Below are 17118 nucleotides of genomic sequence, written 5' to 3' on the forward strand. Positions count from 1 at the left end.
GATAGTATTTGGAGACATTTTCCATTGAGTTAGTATGAATTCTCCTTTCATTCATACGATCTCAGACATACCCTAAAGTCAGCATAAGTAGATCATGTCCCCTTCGTCAGTTTACTATATCCCCAAAATAGCCCTCAATTACTGACAGAATATAAAAGAATCTAAGCAAGAAAGGCAGGAATAAAACGTGCAAGAGGATAAAAACCACTGATTTAAATGACAATGCAATTATGCAACTAATGGAACACAAAAGAACTGGCACATATAACACTTTTGTAGAGAGTTCTCTCATGATAAAGAACTTGCTCTATCGGACTTTCTTTTTCATCTTATCGGTTCTTTCTCTATACAACTCACACCAAAGACCATAAATCCATGATATGCTAACTAGAAGTGCGATTACAACCACAGTCATCCAAGAAACCCAAGCCCATCTAGGCACCAAACTGTCAGCCTGACCGCTGATATAGAAAGCTCCCATCTTGTAGACAAACAATGGAGCAACAATCCCCCTAACTACAGAATAGAAGGCGTAGAAAGGAGGGGAGAGGTAAGCATACAATTTGGCTGCGAAGGGGACATCGTCTCTCCTCACACGGCCAAGAGTCCATGTGTTCTGGCAAGCGCTAGTGACCTCCGCAAGAATAAGAAGGAACAGGATAGCATACGATCCATGACGCACAATGTACCTAATACCAGAAAAGACAGAACGCTATTCAGATGGTACAATGATATAAACAGAGCATGACCCAGAAAACTGATAAAACAAGTGGAGAAACAGAGCCCGACAGATTAACCAAAAACAGGGTACACTGGGGGAAGCAAAAGGCCCAGCACTGAGCCCAACACTCCTCATTCGATTCACCACTAATCCAAAACTTCCACTACAAATGCCAGCACAATATTTATATGACAACGTATCGATATTCGATCTGCATAAAACTCTTATTCAAGCTGGCAAACATGTTGGGCAACAGCAAATGTGATGTCTTTTTTTCCTCTGGTTGAAATTACCGCATTGAATCTGCATATCTCAATCAGTCGCTCCAAACATCCAATTCAAGTTCATTGCTTAGCGCTAACAACCATCGAATGCAAGATTGCTAGAAGCGGCCAATCACACCAAAGTATCACAGCAAGCGACAAAAGGTCAATTAAGATGATCCACAACAAGCTGATCGGAATCAATACCTGCAGCTGAGGAAAATGTAGAGGGTGGCGACATGGTGGCCGATGAAGAGGACGTCGGTCGGGAAGAAGACGAGGTAGTGGAGGATATCGGTGAGGAAGTAGGCAACGCTGAAATCCAGGACCAGGGCCTCGGACGGGGTGTTGGGGGAGGAGAAGCTGAGGCCGGGGTGGGAGATCAGGGCGCGGGCGGCTAGGATTGCGGCGGGGGAGCCATGGAAGAGGGAGATCACGCAGCTCGCGGCCACAGGCCGGGTCTTCGGGGTCCACCTCCGGAAGACGACGAAGTAGGCGGTGAGGTAGATGAGCACGAACATTGCGAAGAAGAGGGGCAGCGGCGGGAGGGTCTGAACCAGCAAAATCAGGTTCTCCATTGAAGCCCGGAGATTGAAAAGGACGGGGCAGGCGGAGATCGAGAGAGAGCGAGAGAGAGTGCTTAAGCTTTTGACTCGCCGCCGGCGACTTTGGAGTGGAGGGAAGAAAGAGACGGATAATTTCACAGAACACTCCTTTTACTTTGAATTGGATTCAATTTGGACCTTTTACTATTATAATTTCCATTTTAATCCACATTCTGTAGTTTTTGTGTTACTTCAGTCCCCTTTCGGACATGGTTCATTCGTTTGGAACGGTAGTGAGAAGATACTTCACTCTTGTTGAACTTGAACGCCCCTATATCTTGGGAACGTAGCTGGCAGTTCTAATTTGCTCCTCCTCATGAGTATTCCTAGCTCCATCTCTGACTGGCTGAGTGGCTCGAAACGCACGCTTTCGTTTATAGGGTTCTGTTTGTACCTTTTGTCTTAATCTCTTCCGATTCGGACAGCTCGTTTATCATTGAAATATTTTATCGGTATGAAATGCCTTTTTAAATGCAAAATGAAATGACGCTCCATTTGTGCCCATAGTCACAACTATCAATTTGCTGTTCAAAGTTGTGTGTGTTTTTATGACTCGGGAACTACCAAAACCTATTGTTAATAGGACCAGATGCATCCGGGCGAGACTACACGTGTGTGAGGGACCTTCAAAACCTTTCTAATCATGTCGCAATGCTCAAACCAAATGCTTTCGTCGTAGGATTTAATTTTTTTAGTTTCTACTCGCACTGAATATGCAAACATGGGCTAATTACTAATTTCGGGTAGAATAGGGAATGGGTTAATAGACCGGGTGGCTCATGGGGGAAAAACCGGCCCATTGTTCTTGGTTGCAAAATTACGGGGCCCACTTGACATATTTAAGTGGGAACAAACAAGAACACGAATGTTGTTCTTTTTCCCTCTTCTTTTTCCGATTCCAAGGGAGATTGATGATTCTAATACAAGAATAAAAATAAAAAATAAAAAAAAAGAGTAAAGAGGTCGCAAGAAGTCTCACGAAGAGGATCCATCTCGAGACCTCGTACTTCCAAGCTGGCGACTTGCCTTATATCTGCATTAAGTCCCCCCACCTCTCGTGGTCCCCTCCTTTTGCTGGGCTAGCTAGTGCTTGTCTGTATATCCACGTACCTAAAATGATAATTTGCACGGGAATATGTATCTTTCAAGGCACGGAAAAGGCAGGCCACGAAACAAAGTAACCGAAAAAAAGGCGTGGAAAAGGGAGGTCCCAGAGAAATTCATAATACTCGGGTTTCACCGAGTCCCATCAATTGGACCACGCATTGATTCCGGCACTGTTTAGTTGCCCAGAATCGAAGTCATGCACATATTGAAAGATGGAGACTAATACAATTAATCAATTTCATTCTTCAGACTGGACATTAATTCGATAGATTACATTACATAAACGATGATGATATTCAGCCGCCACAACCTTGCAAGTGCCTGTAGTACAAGAACTTCAGACAACAAGACATGTGCCAAGACGCAACAATTCCATATTTTCGGAGTTCCTCCGAGAGATGGAGACAAACAAAAACACAGCCAAACGTACTCCTCGCATGTTGGGAAAGATCACAAACTCAGGAGTCAGGGCGACTTACATCGTCCACGGCATATATATATATATATATGATATGTACATTTGACAGTACTGTTACAATGGCAGACTTTGCTGTGATCATGATGGTAAAATTTTCTCTAGCACTGTCTCGTCAGGCTTCGTTCTTTATTACTGTACCGCTTGACCAACCCAACCATAAGCAGCTTCCTCCCAATCCCAAGTTATCTTGATTCTCATCTATATATGTATATATATGACACGTATAAGGATGTATGCATTGGCAGCATTGCATACTCTTGACAGCTGACAGCTCAATATATTTCGGAAAGCAGTTGATGGAACCATTTACTTTTCCTTGTTTCTGGGCTTAGTGTCGTGATTTATTTCTACAACCATGCAAATCTAAGATAATATCCATAGAAGATTCAGCATGCCTTTATGGAGATCTTTGGTCGAGTCCTGACCTGATATACATCGACACGTTGCATGCACTGTCATCTTCCTTTGAGCTTCATATATATATATGTATGTATATATATATATATATATATATATATAAAATACCTGCACGCAAATGATCATTGAATCACAAGTGTCAGCACATCCATAACAGAACAAAGCAAGTAAAAACAGTAAAGCAACATGGCATCAAACTAAATGGACAACGTAACACGGCATCAACGCTAAAACAAACGAACAAACTCCATCCATAACCATCTCACGGACACCCAGCCAGATTCTAAATGTAGTGACAGTGATCTCACATGGAAAAATTGTTCCATATAGTAATGACGTCGAAAATCCGGGGAATAACAGGTCCCTAGAGGAACCAACCATGCAAACTAAGGCAATGAGGCGGTTGAATATAATAACACCAATGATGCCAACTCATATATGTTAGGTAAAACTTTCGGAGGAGCTCTCAAGACAAGTCTTAGTATTATTGTTTGGAATGACTCCAACTATGGGGACCATCAGCAAGAAAATTCATTGAAATAAACTTATAGATGAGAGATGACTGCATATGATAACAGATCAGAAAGCGGAACTTTTTCAAAGAACGGTGAAAATGCATGTAAATGAGTGGCATATCTATAATTAATTATTCAATCTTAGGATACGAGGAGTTGAATCGACAGCAGCATAGAATGATGCCAAGTCATATATCTGCTAGTTTACAATTTCGGATGAGATGACAACGACGTTATGATAATAACTTCAGCAAGCGGAACTTTTAAAGAGCGTGGCGATAACGCGCGTGAACGAGTGGCATATCTGTAATTACTGACAAAATCAATGAAAAGCATGATTGTTGCTATCACGATCAGACACAACTTGCACTTTGCATGCATGCATGCATATTAATTTGTAGTAGAGTGATTGATATATCAACACTCGGCCATTCCTAGGAATCAAAATATTCAATGGGCAAACTCAAACTGAACCTGCTCATCGAGCTCACATATGCATGATCATAAATCACACCAAACTCCACAAAGCATTACACTTTCGCATTATTCATGACTAATGGCACGACATGACTATTGTTTTTTGTTAACACTTGCATAGAATATCTACGTAACTCACGCATATATTGGTTTGTACTATCGCAGGACTGGCATTTTCCTGTTAAAACACCCAATAGAATTACTTTGCTAATTATATATTCCTTGTGCCTTATTCTGCAATTGATTAAGGGAATTACCTGTGCACAATACATGAACGGACACACATATATACAAAGGAGGTCTAAGTTGTAGTACAATGAAAGATAAATCTTACATAACTAATAAAGAGACATAAGTAGTCTCATTAGGTATCGAATCTGCGACCTTTAGGTCAGCATGTAAGAGAGTGCGTCACTGCGCTACACCCACTTTTAATCATATATATTTTATATGCATGAGATATATTGCATATATGAAATATATACATATTAAATACAAATATAAAAGAGATTATTGATGATATTAATTAACATTTCTATTATTCTCCTTGCCCTTGGACTCAATATTTATACACATGTACGCCAGTATCTCTATATATATCTCCTTTAATTTTTCTTTTTTAGTGCTCGAATCAGTATTAAACATTCAAAAGGAAATCCAGTATACCATGGCAGAGAATTTTAATGTGGAGATGAAACATTTGCAAATTAATATAGTTGCTGTAACCCGCGGTCTAGACTCTAATGTCCAACTACAGTAAGTTGCACTAAATCACAAGTTTTTTCTTTTCTTTCTCCTAGGTTAGATGAATCAAATTTTGATCCTTGTAATTGATCTTTTTTTTTTTGTTTGCTAAATAACATTATTACTTGTCAGGTTATACGTAACCATACTCTTCACAGTGTAAAGCTGAATCTCTTGCTTTATTCCTTTTACTTTTTTCTAGGAACCATTTGTTTATATATCAGTTAATTAGGCCAGCCTTTCTTTCTTCTGACAGATCAAAACCTGAAAAGTTGCATGTGATGTATACATCACTGACTAAATCAAAAAATTTCAGAATATTATTTTCAACTGTTTCAATTCTTTTCTGTTTCTCCTTGGTCCGAGGAGAACATGACTTCATAGTTTTATATATATATATATATATATATATTATTAGTCAGTATCAAGATAATATATCAATTAGTCAACATGTTGCATCCACATGTTTCATCGCATCTGTCCACCTTAGTCGATGTCTATGTTGATAAACTGGTATTAATATGTAGATATAGAAAGAGAAATTCTTGTTTGACATGTCACATCTTGTGTGTATATATATATCTATAAGGGGCGGAGTCAGGATTTTCATTCAGATGAGCAAAAATATTACTTAATATAAATAGTACGTAAATATTTTTTTCAGGAGATAAAATACAAATTTTATATAAAAAAACTCACAAATAAACATACTTTTAAAGTAAAATTTTAAAAAATTCAAAATTCAGGGGCAATTGGCTCCTCCCCTGTATCTACATATATATTGGTGTAAGTGGATAACTAAGAGATGATGTTTGTTCTCATTGAGCTGCCATTTGGCTGTGCTGCCAAGTATGGAGCTGCCATATGGCAGTACTTTAGCAAACTGAACGAGCTCCATATTTTAGTAACCCATTGATCACCGAAAAAAAAAAAATAGTAACCCTTCCCCCTTTGGCTATATTAGTATGCCTTCAGTTTGTTAATAATTAGTAATTGATAATTCAATAATTGTTGCTCTTAAATTTGAAAATCCTGTTCAAAGAGAAAAAAAGGAAAACAAGAAATCCCAAAATCACATAATTGTTGTAGTTGATCCATGAACTATATGTCTCTTCAATTTCCATTAATTTGTAACTAATTAAGGTAAGAACCGGAATTGCTTAGTTCATCATCATGGCCAAACAGAAGCATCTATTTATCAAGGCCACACATTCATCCTGTCCTTTCAATTGGATAAGCTAAACAAACATGTTAAACTTATATATATTCACTCAATAAAAAGATAAAAATAACATATAATGGTTATTCGTGTGAGGAATATGGATAATAAAGCATATTATATCTACAGATAAACTGGGCAGGCATAGCAATAAAACTAAATCTATAATATTATTAAATATCTATATACAATATAAAGTAAATCTGTATCTAAATTTTATATATTTGTATATAATACAGAAAAGTAAGATACACTGAGCACAAACATATATTAAATCTTTTTCATTTTCCAAACTTGTATGTCCTTTTGTACGCAACTAACGGTTTTGACACATCATCCTCATCCTAACGATCATTGTAATCTTGTATTTGGTACTCAAAATGCTTCGGAAACTTATATTATAGAGATAGAGAACCATAGGAAGCACAGGTATCATATTCGAAAAAATCAAAACTTATGATAATGATACACACTTTTTTGTATTTGCTAATGTTATTTAGTAATTTCTATTTCTATATTTCACTTAATTGTGTATTTTGAACACGCAAAAAGCACTTATTGACTAAACACTGACAATATATAACCCTGGGTAGGCCATCTCTAGTATAAACATAAAAAGCATGAATATGGATAAGGACTACGCATATGATATTCTTATGTGTCCACATACTTTCTCCTTTTCCATACGTAGTGACAACCTTTGAAATTTTATTCAATTGGTATTTGATTTGATTGTCTATTGTGTCTTGTTATGCTTAATTGCTTTCTTTCTTTCTTTTTTTGTTATAAGGAAGTTCAGTTAATCTAATGTAATGAAATAAAATTTTAAATAATTAATAAATTGACGCGAATAATCTTACCGTGTATCGCACTTGAAACTTCTTGATTAACAGATGAATGCTTTATACCCTATTTTGATTAATTAATTGCATTTTTTCAACATCGTATGTTTCCATATTTCTAAACTTATTAAGTATGTGAGAATGGAATATTTCGGAACAATTTTAGATTCGTACTATAAGAAGATGATGAATAAACCATTAAGGATATTTAAAATATTTTTTTTACCTCAACCATTTTAGAGTTCAAACAACCAGCAAATAATTCAAGCCCATTATTACGCTGGTATAGACTAAATTCACATAATTTTTGTGCAATCACCTATCCCATTTAATTTAATTTTTTATAAGTGTATATATATCTTTCTTATCTATATCTATAGTGTAACCCCTCTTGTGTTGATTAATTTTAGATAAAGCCACGTGGAAATCAATGAGCTTTATGAATTAAATGAATGAACACATAAAGTAGGACCATGTCAATTTGTCTATAAAGTTCATACTAGTGTCCTCTTTGCAGTCATATGCACACTAACACTTCATAAATTTCCCACCCAGTGATTATCTTTTTTTTCTTGCCAGGTTAAGAAATAACCTAGTGATATATTCTATGGGAAATTCTCCTAACCTCATTACTTAATAATTGGGCTTATGAGATGGACAGAGAATATAACCTATGGTACACGATAAGTAGGTTTTATAAGAATTGGAACGGTTCTCAACAAAATTTTTGTCCAAACTTGATATATTATATTTATGTCAAAAGTACAAAGAACTCATAATCAGTTTGCATCTGTATATATTCATAAATAAATAAAAGAGTTTTCATCTGTACATGTTGTCTCCATTTAGTGTAACTTCCCCTAACAAAGTTGGAAAAAAGTTAATTGAAGTAATTACTCTATTGAAGGAACCCATATATATTATGGAAGAATAATGACTTAAAGTGAGCTCGTTACATGCACTGATCTTTTTTTCGGTAGAGATTACATGCACTGATCTTCTTACTAGGAATTTGATTTTACGTCTCTTTCCATTTATTAGTTGCTATAATTCCAAAATTTATAGTGGCACGTTTGCGAAATTCACTTTAATATTAAAGAAATTAGACTTCCCGATAGGCGTGTATACACATTATTCATTCCATGCTATCACTTTTGCTTGTTACTAATTATTAATGAACTCTTAGAATAAAGAATTTGTCGCCAAAAGTTCGGATTTCTTGGCATAGGGTTTTGAGCTTATCATAATATATGTCCAATTAGTTTTGAGGCTGCATAATCTTATTGCCATAATTGATTTCTGCTTAAAAATGAACTTGCATTACCTGAATTGCTTCAATCCTTGCGGTCGAGAGGGTCGTCGTTGGCCGGATTCGTTTTGCTGTTTTTGTTAAGTCAGTTTAATGGACGCCCTAAGCTCAGTGCAGCTCTAACGTCCAGCCTCCATGCAAACCCTCCAAAGTCCATCCTCCACACATCACATGGAACCACCTGCGACCGCCTCTCCTCCCGCCACGTGTCCTGCACCCTCACCCGGCAAGAGAATGCCCCGCATGACCGAGGCAGCTCACCCTTCACCAGCATCCCCACCGCCAACTCCGGCCCCTCACCCCCTCCAGCAAACCCTTTCCGGACCATGCTGTTGTATGCTCCATTCACCCACAGCACACGGTTCAACGAGTCCGATACAAACCCAGGGCACGTGGCGGACCGCAGCCCCTCCGCCCTCTCCTCGTCCGTCCGCCCTAGCTCCAGGGCGTCTGGGTAGGGTCCAGTCCCAACCGACTCGACAATCACCCAGGATTCGATCGGACGGACTGTAGCCGCCGGATCTGTCAAATGCAGTCCCGTGATATCAATTAACCACGGGTGGGGGTCGGGGCTAGGGCTAGGGCTGGGGCTAGGGCTAGGGCTACCTATCGGGATGGGGATCGAGGACGAGTGCGGGTGCAGGGAGTCACGCCCTTTAGCTGCTTTTGACGATTCTTTCGGGTGCTCAGCTTTCTCAGGCAACAACTGGAGCGTCACTATCGCCTTCTCCGACGATTGTGTCGTTTTTCGCCCGTTGCTGCTGCTAGTGCCGCTGCTTTTAGGAGCACTCCTGCTCCGAACCCTAACATACTTCCGCTTCATCCTTATCTTCGACAACAGTAAGCTCTTGTTACTGAATTGGCCTCCACCGGCGGCCGGGTCCCCGTCGGCTGGCTTCGGCGCTATAGGCCGGAATCTCAGCATCATCACCCGGTCGATCATCACTCTATCATCACCCCCCGCCGCACCACCACCACCAACTCCACCCGCGCACCTCTGCCGACCTCCAACGTCCATCTCGCCGACGTACTGCCTCCTCCGATCAACACTGTCCCCCTCTCACTCCCTCTCCCACTCCCTCGTTCGATAATCAAAGCGGCAGGGTGAGGGCAGTGCATTGGGGTAATAAGGCGACACGTGGCTAGGGCAAAGGCTGGGGGTACATTTGAAGGCTCCGATTGGTCAAATCTTTTCGGGCGGGGCCCACCATAAAGCTGAGGGAGGCGTCGGGGAGGCAATGGAGCTTTCTGATTGGTCGAAAGCTCGGGCCAATCAGAACCGAGACAGTGTCCAGCACTCGCTAAAAGCTGTGGACACGTGGTGCTTCCTCGGTCGTGGCGCACTGTCATGTCTTACCGGGGAAAAATAATAGGGATAAAAAAAAAAGGAAAAAGACAAGGGAAAAAGGAGGGGCTTTAGTGAAATGTTCCAGAAAGCAGACACGTGGTGTGTTGTCATTCGACAGAAAAGGAAGTATATTCGAACTGGGAAACAGTTGACTGCTGTACTTCCACCACGCGAATCTAGTCGCGTGACTATCACGCAAGGGGACAGGGAGCGATGTTTGGGTGGACCGTGGCCGTCACGCGCGGGGTCCCGCGACGTGATTGGTAGCAGCGGTCGGGTTTGGGGAGGTGGGATGAGGACGCGTGGAGGGTCCGATTGCAATGCGGATCTTAAGCGCGATCTTTCAACGTCAGCTCCGATAAGAAAAAAAAGTAGATATTAACTTTTTTTATTTTCTTTTTAATTAATTCTATTTTGCTATAATTAGTTTTCGATTTTTTTTTTTCTGTTTTTCGGATAGGCTTTGAGGTAAATGGTCCAATGAGAGACGAGATCGGCTAGGCACGTCCTCAGCGTCCGCCCCCTACCCTCTAAGCCTCTCGTCTCTCCACGAAATATCAAAAAAGCATGTTGTCCCGGTTTCTTAAAAATTTATCGTATTTACGTATCATCAGATTAACATTTTATGAGAATATATCCGCCATAAAAAGTTGATATGAAAATGTACCAGCACAATGAGTAGTTTTTTTTGGAGAAAAACTAAAGCTAAGCAACACACATACATATATATGATGATAATACATTATGAACTTTATTATATTCTAGCACTAGTGATATTTAGATTCTCCCAATGATCTTGAAGATACGTAATCTCTTGAAAACTTTTAAAATGTCATATGATAAGGATTTTCTTAAGTAGTATCACATATAATAATTAAGGGTATGACCTTTGAATAATATTAGATGAGATTAAATGAAAAACCTTGTGATTATAGTTATAAGTCATCCGATGCGTTATCATCATGCCATGTTACTCTACTCTACACCGCATGCAGAACGATATCAATATCTCGTTGTTATTTATATATCATCGTATGTCAACCGCATCAAACAATATATATTCTCATATAGTTGAATGTCACCACATGTAAGCTTATGCACGCGTACATTCAAATAAGAAAAAGTAAATAATAATAATATAAAAATGATCATCATTTCCATCTTCATGTGAAAGGTGCAACACATTTTAAGACACGTATGAACACAACCTGTGGTAGTATGATGACACATGTACTCACCATATTCTCTTTTCTATTTCTTCTTTCCTCCTCATTCTATTACTATATCACATGGAAATGCAGATATTTGCCCACATTAATGAATCGGGTCAGAATCAGACATTGATATGCCTGTATATCAAGTATATCTCCCCCATCCCTTCATATGAACTTCTACACACTCAAATATGTATATGTATCTATACGTACACATTTTGGGTTGTTGAAATACAAGACATTTAGACGATAGGGTTCTCTATTTCAATCTCTTTCATTGTTGTCGATGACACAATGGTCTCTCTTGGGAGAATCTTCCAAAGGCAAAACCAAGAAAACATGGGTACGTGTCCAACGGTTGGAAGTTCCCTAGGCAAGAAAGATGGTGACTTGGCAACAACAGGGCGATCGATTCAAACTTCTCCACGATGTTTCATTCTTGTTCTAATCCTTTCCAACTTTGAATTCTTCTTCTTCTATCATCTCTCGCATTTCTTTAATCTTCACTCCCTTTCCCTACCTCCTCAATACACACACACACACACACACACACACACACACACACACATATAAGCATCAACGACCCGTTGCTTCATTTTCACATGACTCATCCATCCCCTCGTTGCTTCCCCCCTATCCCCACCCACTCCTAGAGAAAGCTCTATCATTAACCGGTTTTCCGAACTAACTTTCATTCTTCGAACCTGATATTTTTAGATCCCTCTAGACCTGACCAATTCTACTTTACCTTACTAACCCTTCTAGTTTTACCCTCTTAGCAGAGGGACTCACGTTACGGGTCATTCCCACTCACTTCCGTGAGAAATCCATTATTATATAGCGATTCTCAATCCATGCATTGCTAGTTATAAGACAGTCAGAATCAGTCACATTATTTTAGGTACATAAATTTATAACGTATATATACCTGTTATATATACGGAGGGCATACGACGAACCCCGGGAATTATACTTCGCCGGCGAGCTAGGCGATTCCGACGGTTATTTTTTGGCTTTTTTTTTTTTGAGTTTTTTCCTTCAAAACCCTAAGCTGAGAGCAGCCTTCACGTCCAGCCGCCATGCAAACCCTCCCCAGTCCAACCTCCAGACGTCGCAGGGCACCACCTTTGAGTACCTCCCGTGGCGCCACGTGTGCTCCACCCTCACCTGACACGTGAACGCCGCGCTCCACCACGGCAGCTCCTCCTTCGCCGTCACCTCCACCCTCACGTCCACCCCCTCCCCGCCGTCCCCCTCCCCGCCGGTCACCAGAGCCACGTAAGCCGCGTTCAGCCACCGGACCCTGTTCAAGGAGTCCGTCACGAATGCTGGACACATGTCCAGCTCCAGTCTCCTCACTATCTCCGCGCCCGTGCTACCTAAACTCCCATCCTCCCCCGCCGCGCCCATGCACGCGTCCCCCACGCTCTCCACCCTCACCCGCGACTCCACCGCCGCCCGATCCGGCGCTCCCACCCCCGCGCCTGTGCCGATCGTTAGGGCTCCTCCTTCCCCGGGGTCTCCGTACAGCTGCTGACAATAATTGCCCTCAGATCCTCCGCCTGCCGACTCCTGATCTTCCTCCCTCCCAGGCAAGAGCTGCAGCGTCGTGGTGCCGCCCGCCGCACTAGATCCCGTCCCTCCACTGACGACGGCGACGTCGGATCTTCCGGTGTTCCCGTCGCGGATATTATTTTTCCTACTCCGAACCCTAACGCGGTACCTCCTCTTCACCCTCCTCCGCGACAACGCTGCTCCGGCACCATCCGCCGAGAAGGAGCCGGAGAAAGGCTCACCGTTGGCCGGCTTCGGAGCTATCGGCCTGAATCTGAGCATTATCGGGCTGATTATCGATCTGTCTGCTGCACCACCCCCAAGCCCATCCATGTCCATCCCCCGCCGCCCGACGCTGCCGGCGCCGTCCATCCTCCGCCGTCAGCTCCCTCCGATCTCGGCAAGAACCTCAAGTTCCCATATCCGAAGAACGACCTCCGATCTCGGGCTCTCTCTCTCTCTCTCCCCTCCCTCTCTCTCTCTCTCTCTCTCTCTCTGAGTGTGTGTACTGCTCAGGCGATAATAGCGGCAAGCACGGTGGCTGGGTAAGGAGGCACCACGTGCCTAGGGCACCCTAGGGAGCTGATTGGCCGGCGGTGGGGCCCGTGGTAAAGGTGGCCCCCGCCACTCAAATCACGATTTCACATCATCAAAGCTGTCCTTTGATTGGTCCAGCCGCGGGCCAACCACGGGCGGCTATGTGTCGAGCACTGCGGGAAACTGGTGGACACGTGGGGGATTTCCCATTTAACACATTGCATCATTGTTCTTTCCACATTCCGATTTAAAAAAAAACAAAAGAGATGCATTATTTTTTTTTGGTAGTTAAAGAGAGATGCATTATTTGAACATTTCTTTTTTGGGTGAAAGGGATTATTTGAAATTATAGTAGCTTCTGGTTCATGCACACGTGGAGTATTCCCGTTGGCCAAGGCATCCGACGAGAAAATCTTGAGTGCGACTGATAGAACACGTGTCATAACATTCATAAGAACATTTGCAACTATTAGTATGTGATATAAGCCCCGGACATATAAAAGACTCTCTCATAATCACAAGACAGGTTATGAGATGATTATATGTGTCGTTTAGAAATAGAGTTGAGTTAAATTCAATTTCATTTTAACTCTATATATATATTTAATAAGATTGTAATAATAAGACGGAGAGGAAATAAAAAGGTAAAAATTGTATTATTATGGAAAAAAATGAAAAAATCAATGAATAGTTGATAAAAATAATGATTGTGGTATTCGATTATGAAAAAAAAATAATGAATAATTGAAATAATTTAGTATTAAAAATTGAATTAAATAGTAAAGATAAAAAAATTAAAGAAAAAAATGTAATAATTGTGTTGTTAAATTGAAGATAAGTAAAGTTAAAATGGAGTAGAGTAAAAAAAATTATTTCAAAACCAAACAAAGTCTAGTCTTACTCAGAGTGAAGAGGTTCTAATTCCGCCATTGCATTTGATGCTTCTCATGACTCTTTATTTTTTTTCTAGTTTATTCATTATTTAGGCTCATGAATTTATTCTATAACCCATATGTACCAAATTTTGTTAGGCGGTTCCCCCGTGCATGCACCCTCCCTCTCCTTATTATTAAGGAGAGATGGGACCTGATGCTTTGTGGGTTGGTGGTGAAGTAGGCTTGTCAAGCTTGAATCCAATTAGATGGTCTACATATCTACCTATTTTACTATTAAAAAAAGTCTCCATCGACTTAGACATAAACATGGGTTTAAACTCCGACAGGATAAAATTGGATTAAAAATGTAGAAGAATGACTGTATTTCAATTAAATCCTGTCCTTAGAACTGTGAAGAGCTGAAAGACTTGCGATTTGATTTCCTCCATAGAAGTCTCCTATTTGGGAAGATGAGAATCCTAATTGGCCGCACTTTGATTGATTAATATCCGGAATTTCTTCCTCCCAAAGCATTTTCGGTAGCTTTACGCTAGTTCTTTGCCTCGCTCGACCTCAATCATATGGACTGACACGGTAGCTTTGAGGACCACGGGCGTTCGGGATAGCAACTGCACTTGCGATAATGTATACGTCTATGAATGATGACTACGCATTTGAGTGTTATGAACGCAGTTCGGATTTTCCACAGAACCAGATTTTGTTAGATAAGGTGAGGTTCACTAATAATAGAAAATATATATTTCTATGAAAATGGATAATGCCTGTGCTGTGCGAATGACGAGTGGTAGTATCTTAAAAAGCAGCTGCCGACTTATGACCGAGACAGAAAAGGAAAAAAATGCCAACTTATGTTGACGAACAGATTATAAAATAAAAATATGTAAAAGAATGACGTGTAAAAGAATAATATGCCGTAAAGTTATATAATTGTGAGTCCAAAGTCGAATTATCCGTTCAATATGAGACGGACGGACCTCTGAAGACAATACTGGTATATACGAAAGAAATAAAATGGCGTTGTAGCTCACTCAATGTTATATATATATATAATAATAAATTATATATATATATATATATTGTCTGCATATTAAAGATTATGAACCTCGATAATTAGTTTTTTCATTTCACTTATATGTAAATTTGCAAACTTATATTACACCCTGCCATTGTCTTCTTCTTTTTAATTCTATTTACTACGATTGTACGTTATATCATCCTAATTGCAACATAAATTGCTTTTTCCTTTTGAATTACTAATTTTCTATGTCCGCTTTAATAGTACAATTTAAGGCTTTGTTTGGGAACTCCACTCCATTCTAACTATAAATAATTATATTTATTTATAGTTATAATGATTGCGTTGTTGAATTATTAGAAAAATTAATTAATAGTTGAAAAAAAAGTAATAATTGTGTTGTTGAATTATGAAAAAAGTAATGAATAATTTAGAGAATTTATTATTAAAATTGAATTAAATGGTAGTTAAGATAAAAAAAATTGAAGAAAATTGAAAAAAGTAATAATTGTGTTGTTAAATTGAAGATGAGTGAAAGTAAAGTGCAGTAGAATTTAAAAAAATTACTCATTTGCCGAACAAGACCTGAGTAACCGTGCAGTATATTTGTTATTTTGTACATGCATGCTAATATTCACGGCACGATTTTTATTTTATTTTTTCTGGCATTCATAATTGAGTTGTTTCACTTGTTCGGAGATATGTTAATTATGATTTGCATATCATCATATTCATAATAAAGATTTAAATAAATTGGGATCAATATGTCAATTTTAGTCATTCAAAAATATTTCTACATGTCAATTTTCTCGCAAATCATAAACGTTTTTTTTTTTTTGATAAATAAGATAAGAGCTGTATTAATTCATAAAAGGTACATCGATCTTTGGATAACCCTCAAACATACAAAAGGAAGGAAAATTTGACTTATTGCCAAGCTGGCCTAAGTCATGAGCTTGAGAGTTATCAGATCGTGGAATCCAAGTACATTTCCAGTCCCAGAAAAGAGCTAATAATCTAACGATGTCGGAGACTAAAGGTTTGATTTCCCAAGGGGAGCGATGCGGAGAAATAATAGCTTCAATTAGCAGCAGGGCATCCGACCTAATCCAAATCTTCTGCCATCCTTGGTCAAGCGCCACGGAGATTGCGAGCAAGACTGCTCGGGCTTCAGCTTGCAGGGGGGAGGCTGTTTCTGCTTTTGAAATCCATGAGTGTGATGTGAGCCTGTTTGGTTGGCTTCTAGTTCCTGCAAGGGTGGCGTTTTCTGAGGTCCATGCGGCATCAGTGTGTATGAAGCTCCACTCTGCGGAGAGACTGCTTGCTTCCTCTTCTTGCCGGTCAGATCCCGAAATGGGCTCGAAATGAGGCAGTGGAGCCCGACATGTGCTGTATTCTGTGAAAGCGCGCCCGATGCTGCGAAGGTATTCGGATAGGTCGGCGATTCGCCCTGCAAACAAAACATCATTTCTTAGAGACCAGAGACGGTATAAAATGATGGAGCCATAAAGAGAAAAGTGTAAGCTGTTAGTCAAATGGCGAGAAATGCAAACAGGAGGATTCGCAATGAAGTTGACAATATCAGCAGGCGTAGTGCATGGGATTGCTTCAGCGCATATATCCCATGGTGATTCCCTCCAAGCGACGCGATAAAAGATGCATTCTCGAAAGAGATGCGCAAAGTTATCGGAGCTGGTACGACAAAGCGGACAAGGAGTATCGCTTTGAGAGAACCAGGGGAGGCATTCACTAGCAACTCTCCATAAATGGATTTTCAGGCGGTCATGAATCTTTAAGCTCCAAAGCTTTTTCCAGTTTGTGGTCTGGGACGTGTTGAATCTGTGGTGCTGGTCTAAG

The 17118-nt window shown here is 40.2% G+C and overlaps 3 protein-coding genes across 5 annotated transcripts; all 3 read right to left on the reverse strand.

The window, feature by feature from the left end:
• Positions 1–195: 195 nt before the first annotated feature.
• On the reverse strand, positions 196–1655 carry LOC116196917 (TLC domain-containing protein At5g14285). Its single transcript, XM_031526863.1, has 2 exons — positions 1192–1655; positions 196–689 (listed from the first exon to the last, which is right to left on the reverse strand). The coding sequence occupies exons 1-2, from the start codon at positions 1560–1562 to the stop codon at positions 308–310; spliced, it is 753 nt and encodes a 250-aa protein (XP_031382723.1). The 5' UTR covers positions 1563–1655; the 3' UTR covers positions 196–307.
• A 656-nt stretch (positions 1656–2311) lies between these two features.
• Positions 2312–10945, reverse strand: LOC116195463. 3 transcript variants are annotated; one of them, XM_031524679.1, is made up of 3 exons: positions 8713–10945; positions 3600–3699; positions 2312–2699 (listed from the first exon to the last, which is right to left on the reverse strand). In XM_031524679.1, exon 1 carries the CDS (start codon positions 9713–9715, stop codon positions 8783–8785), a length of 933 nt encoding a protein of 310 aa, XP_031380539.1. In that variant the 5' UTR covers positions 9716–10945; the 3' UTR covers positions 2312–2699; positions 3600–3699; positions 8713–8782. The 3 variants fall into 3 exon arrangements, with proteins under 3 accessions (XP_031380539.1, XP_031380538.1, XP_031380537.1); XM_031524678.1 differs by lacking the exon at positions 2312–2699 and adding an exon at positions 2900–3372; XM_031524677.1 differs by lacking the exon at positions 2312–2699 and having other exon boundaries at positions 2900–3699.
• A 1147-nt stretch (positions 10946–12092) lies between these two features.
• On the reverse strand, positions 12093–13593 carry LOC116195464. The gene has a single exon (XM_031524680.1). The coding sequence runs from the start codon at positions 13183–13185 to the stop codon at positions 12298–12300; it is 888 nt and encodes a 295-aa protein (XP_031380540.1). The 5' UTR covers positions 13186–13593; the 3' UTR covers positions 12093–12297.
• Positions 13594–17118: the final 3525 nt, after the last annotated feature.

This window comes from Punica granatum, chromosome 2 (genome assembly GCF_007655135.1).
Source record: "Punica granatum isolate Tunisia-2019 chromosome 2, ASM765513v2, whole genome shotgun sequence".
In the NCBI taxonomy this organism is placed as follows: domain Eukaryota; kingdom Viridiplantae; phylum Streptophyta; class Magnoliopsida; order Myrtales; family Lythraceae; genus Punica; species Punica granatum.

Coding starts and splice junctions, on each gene's coding strand:
- LOC116196917 (XM_031526863.1), bottom strand. CDS start 1,562: ATGGAGAACCTGATTTTGCTGGTTCAGACCCTCCCGCCGCTGCCCCTC. Junction 690..1,191: donor TACATTTTCCTCAGCTGCAG/GTATTGATTCCG, acceptor TTCTGGTATTAG/GTACATTGTGCGTCATGGAT.
- LOC116195463 (XM_031524679.1), bottom strand. CDS start 9,715: ATGGACGTTGGAGGTCGGCAGAGGTGCGCGGGTGGAGTTGGTGGTGGT.
- LOC116195464 (XM_031524680.1), bottom strand. CDS start 13,185: ATGGACGGCGCCGGCAGCGTCGGGCGGCGGGGGATGGACATGGATGGG.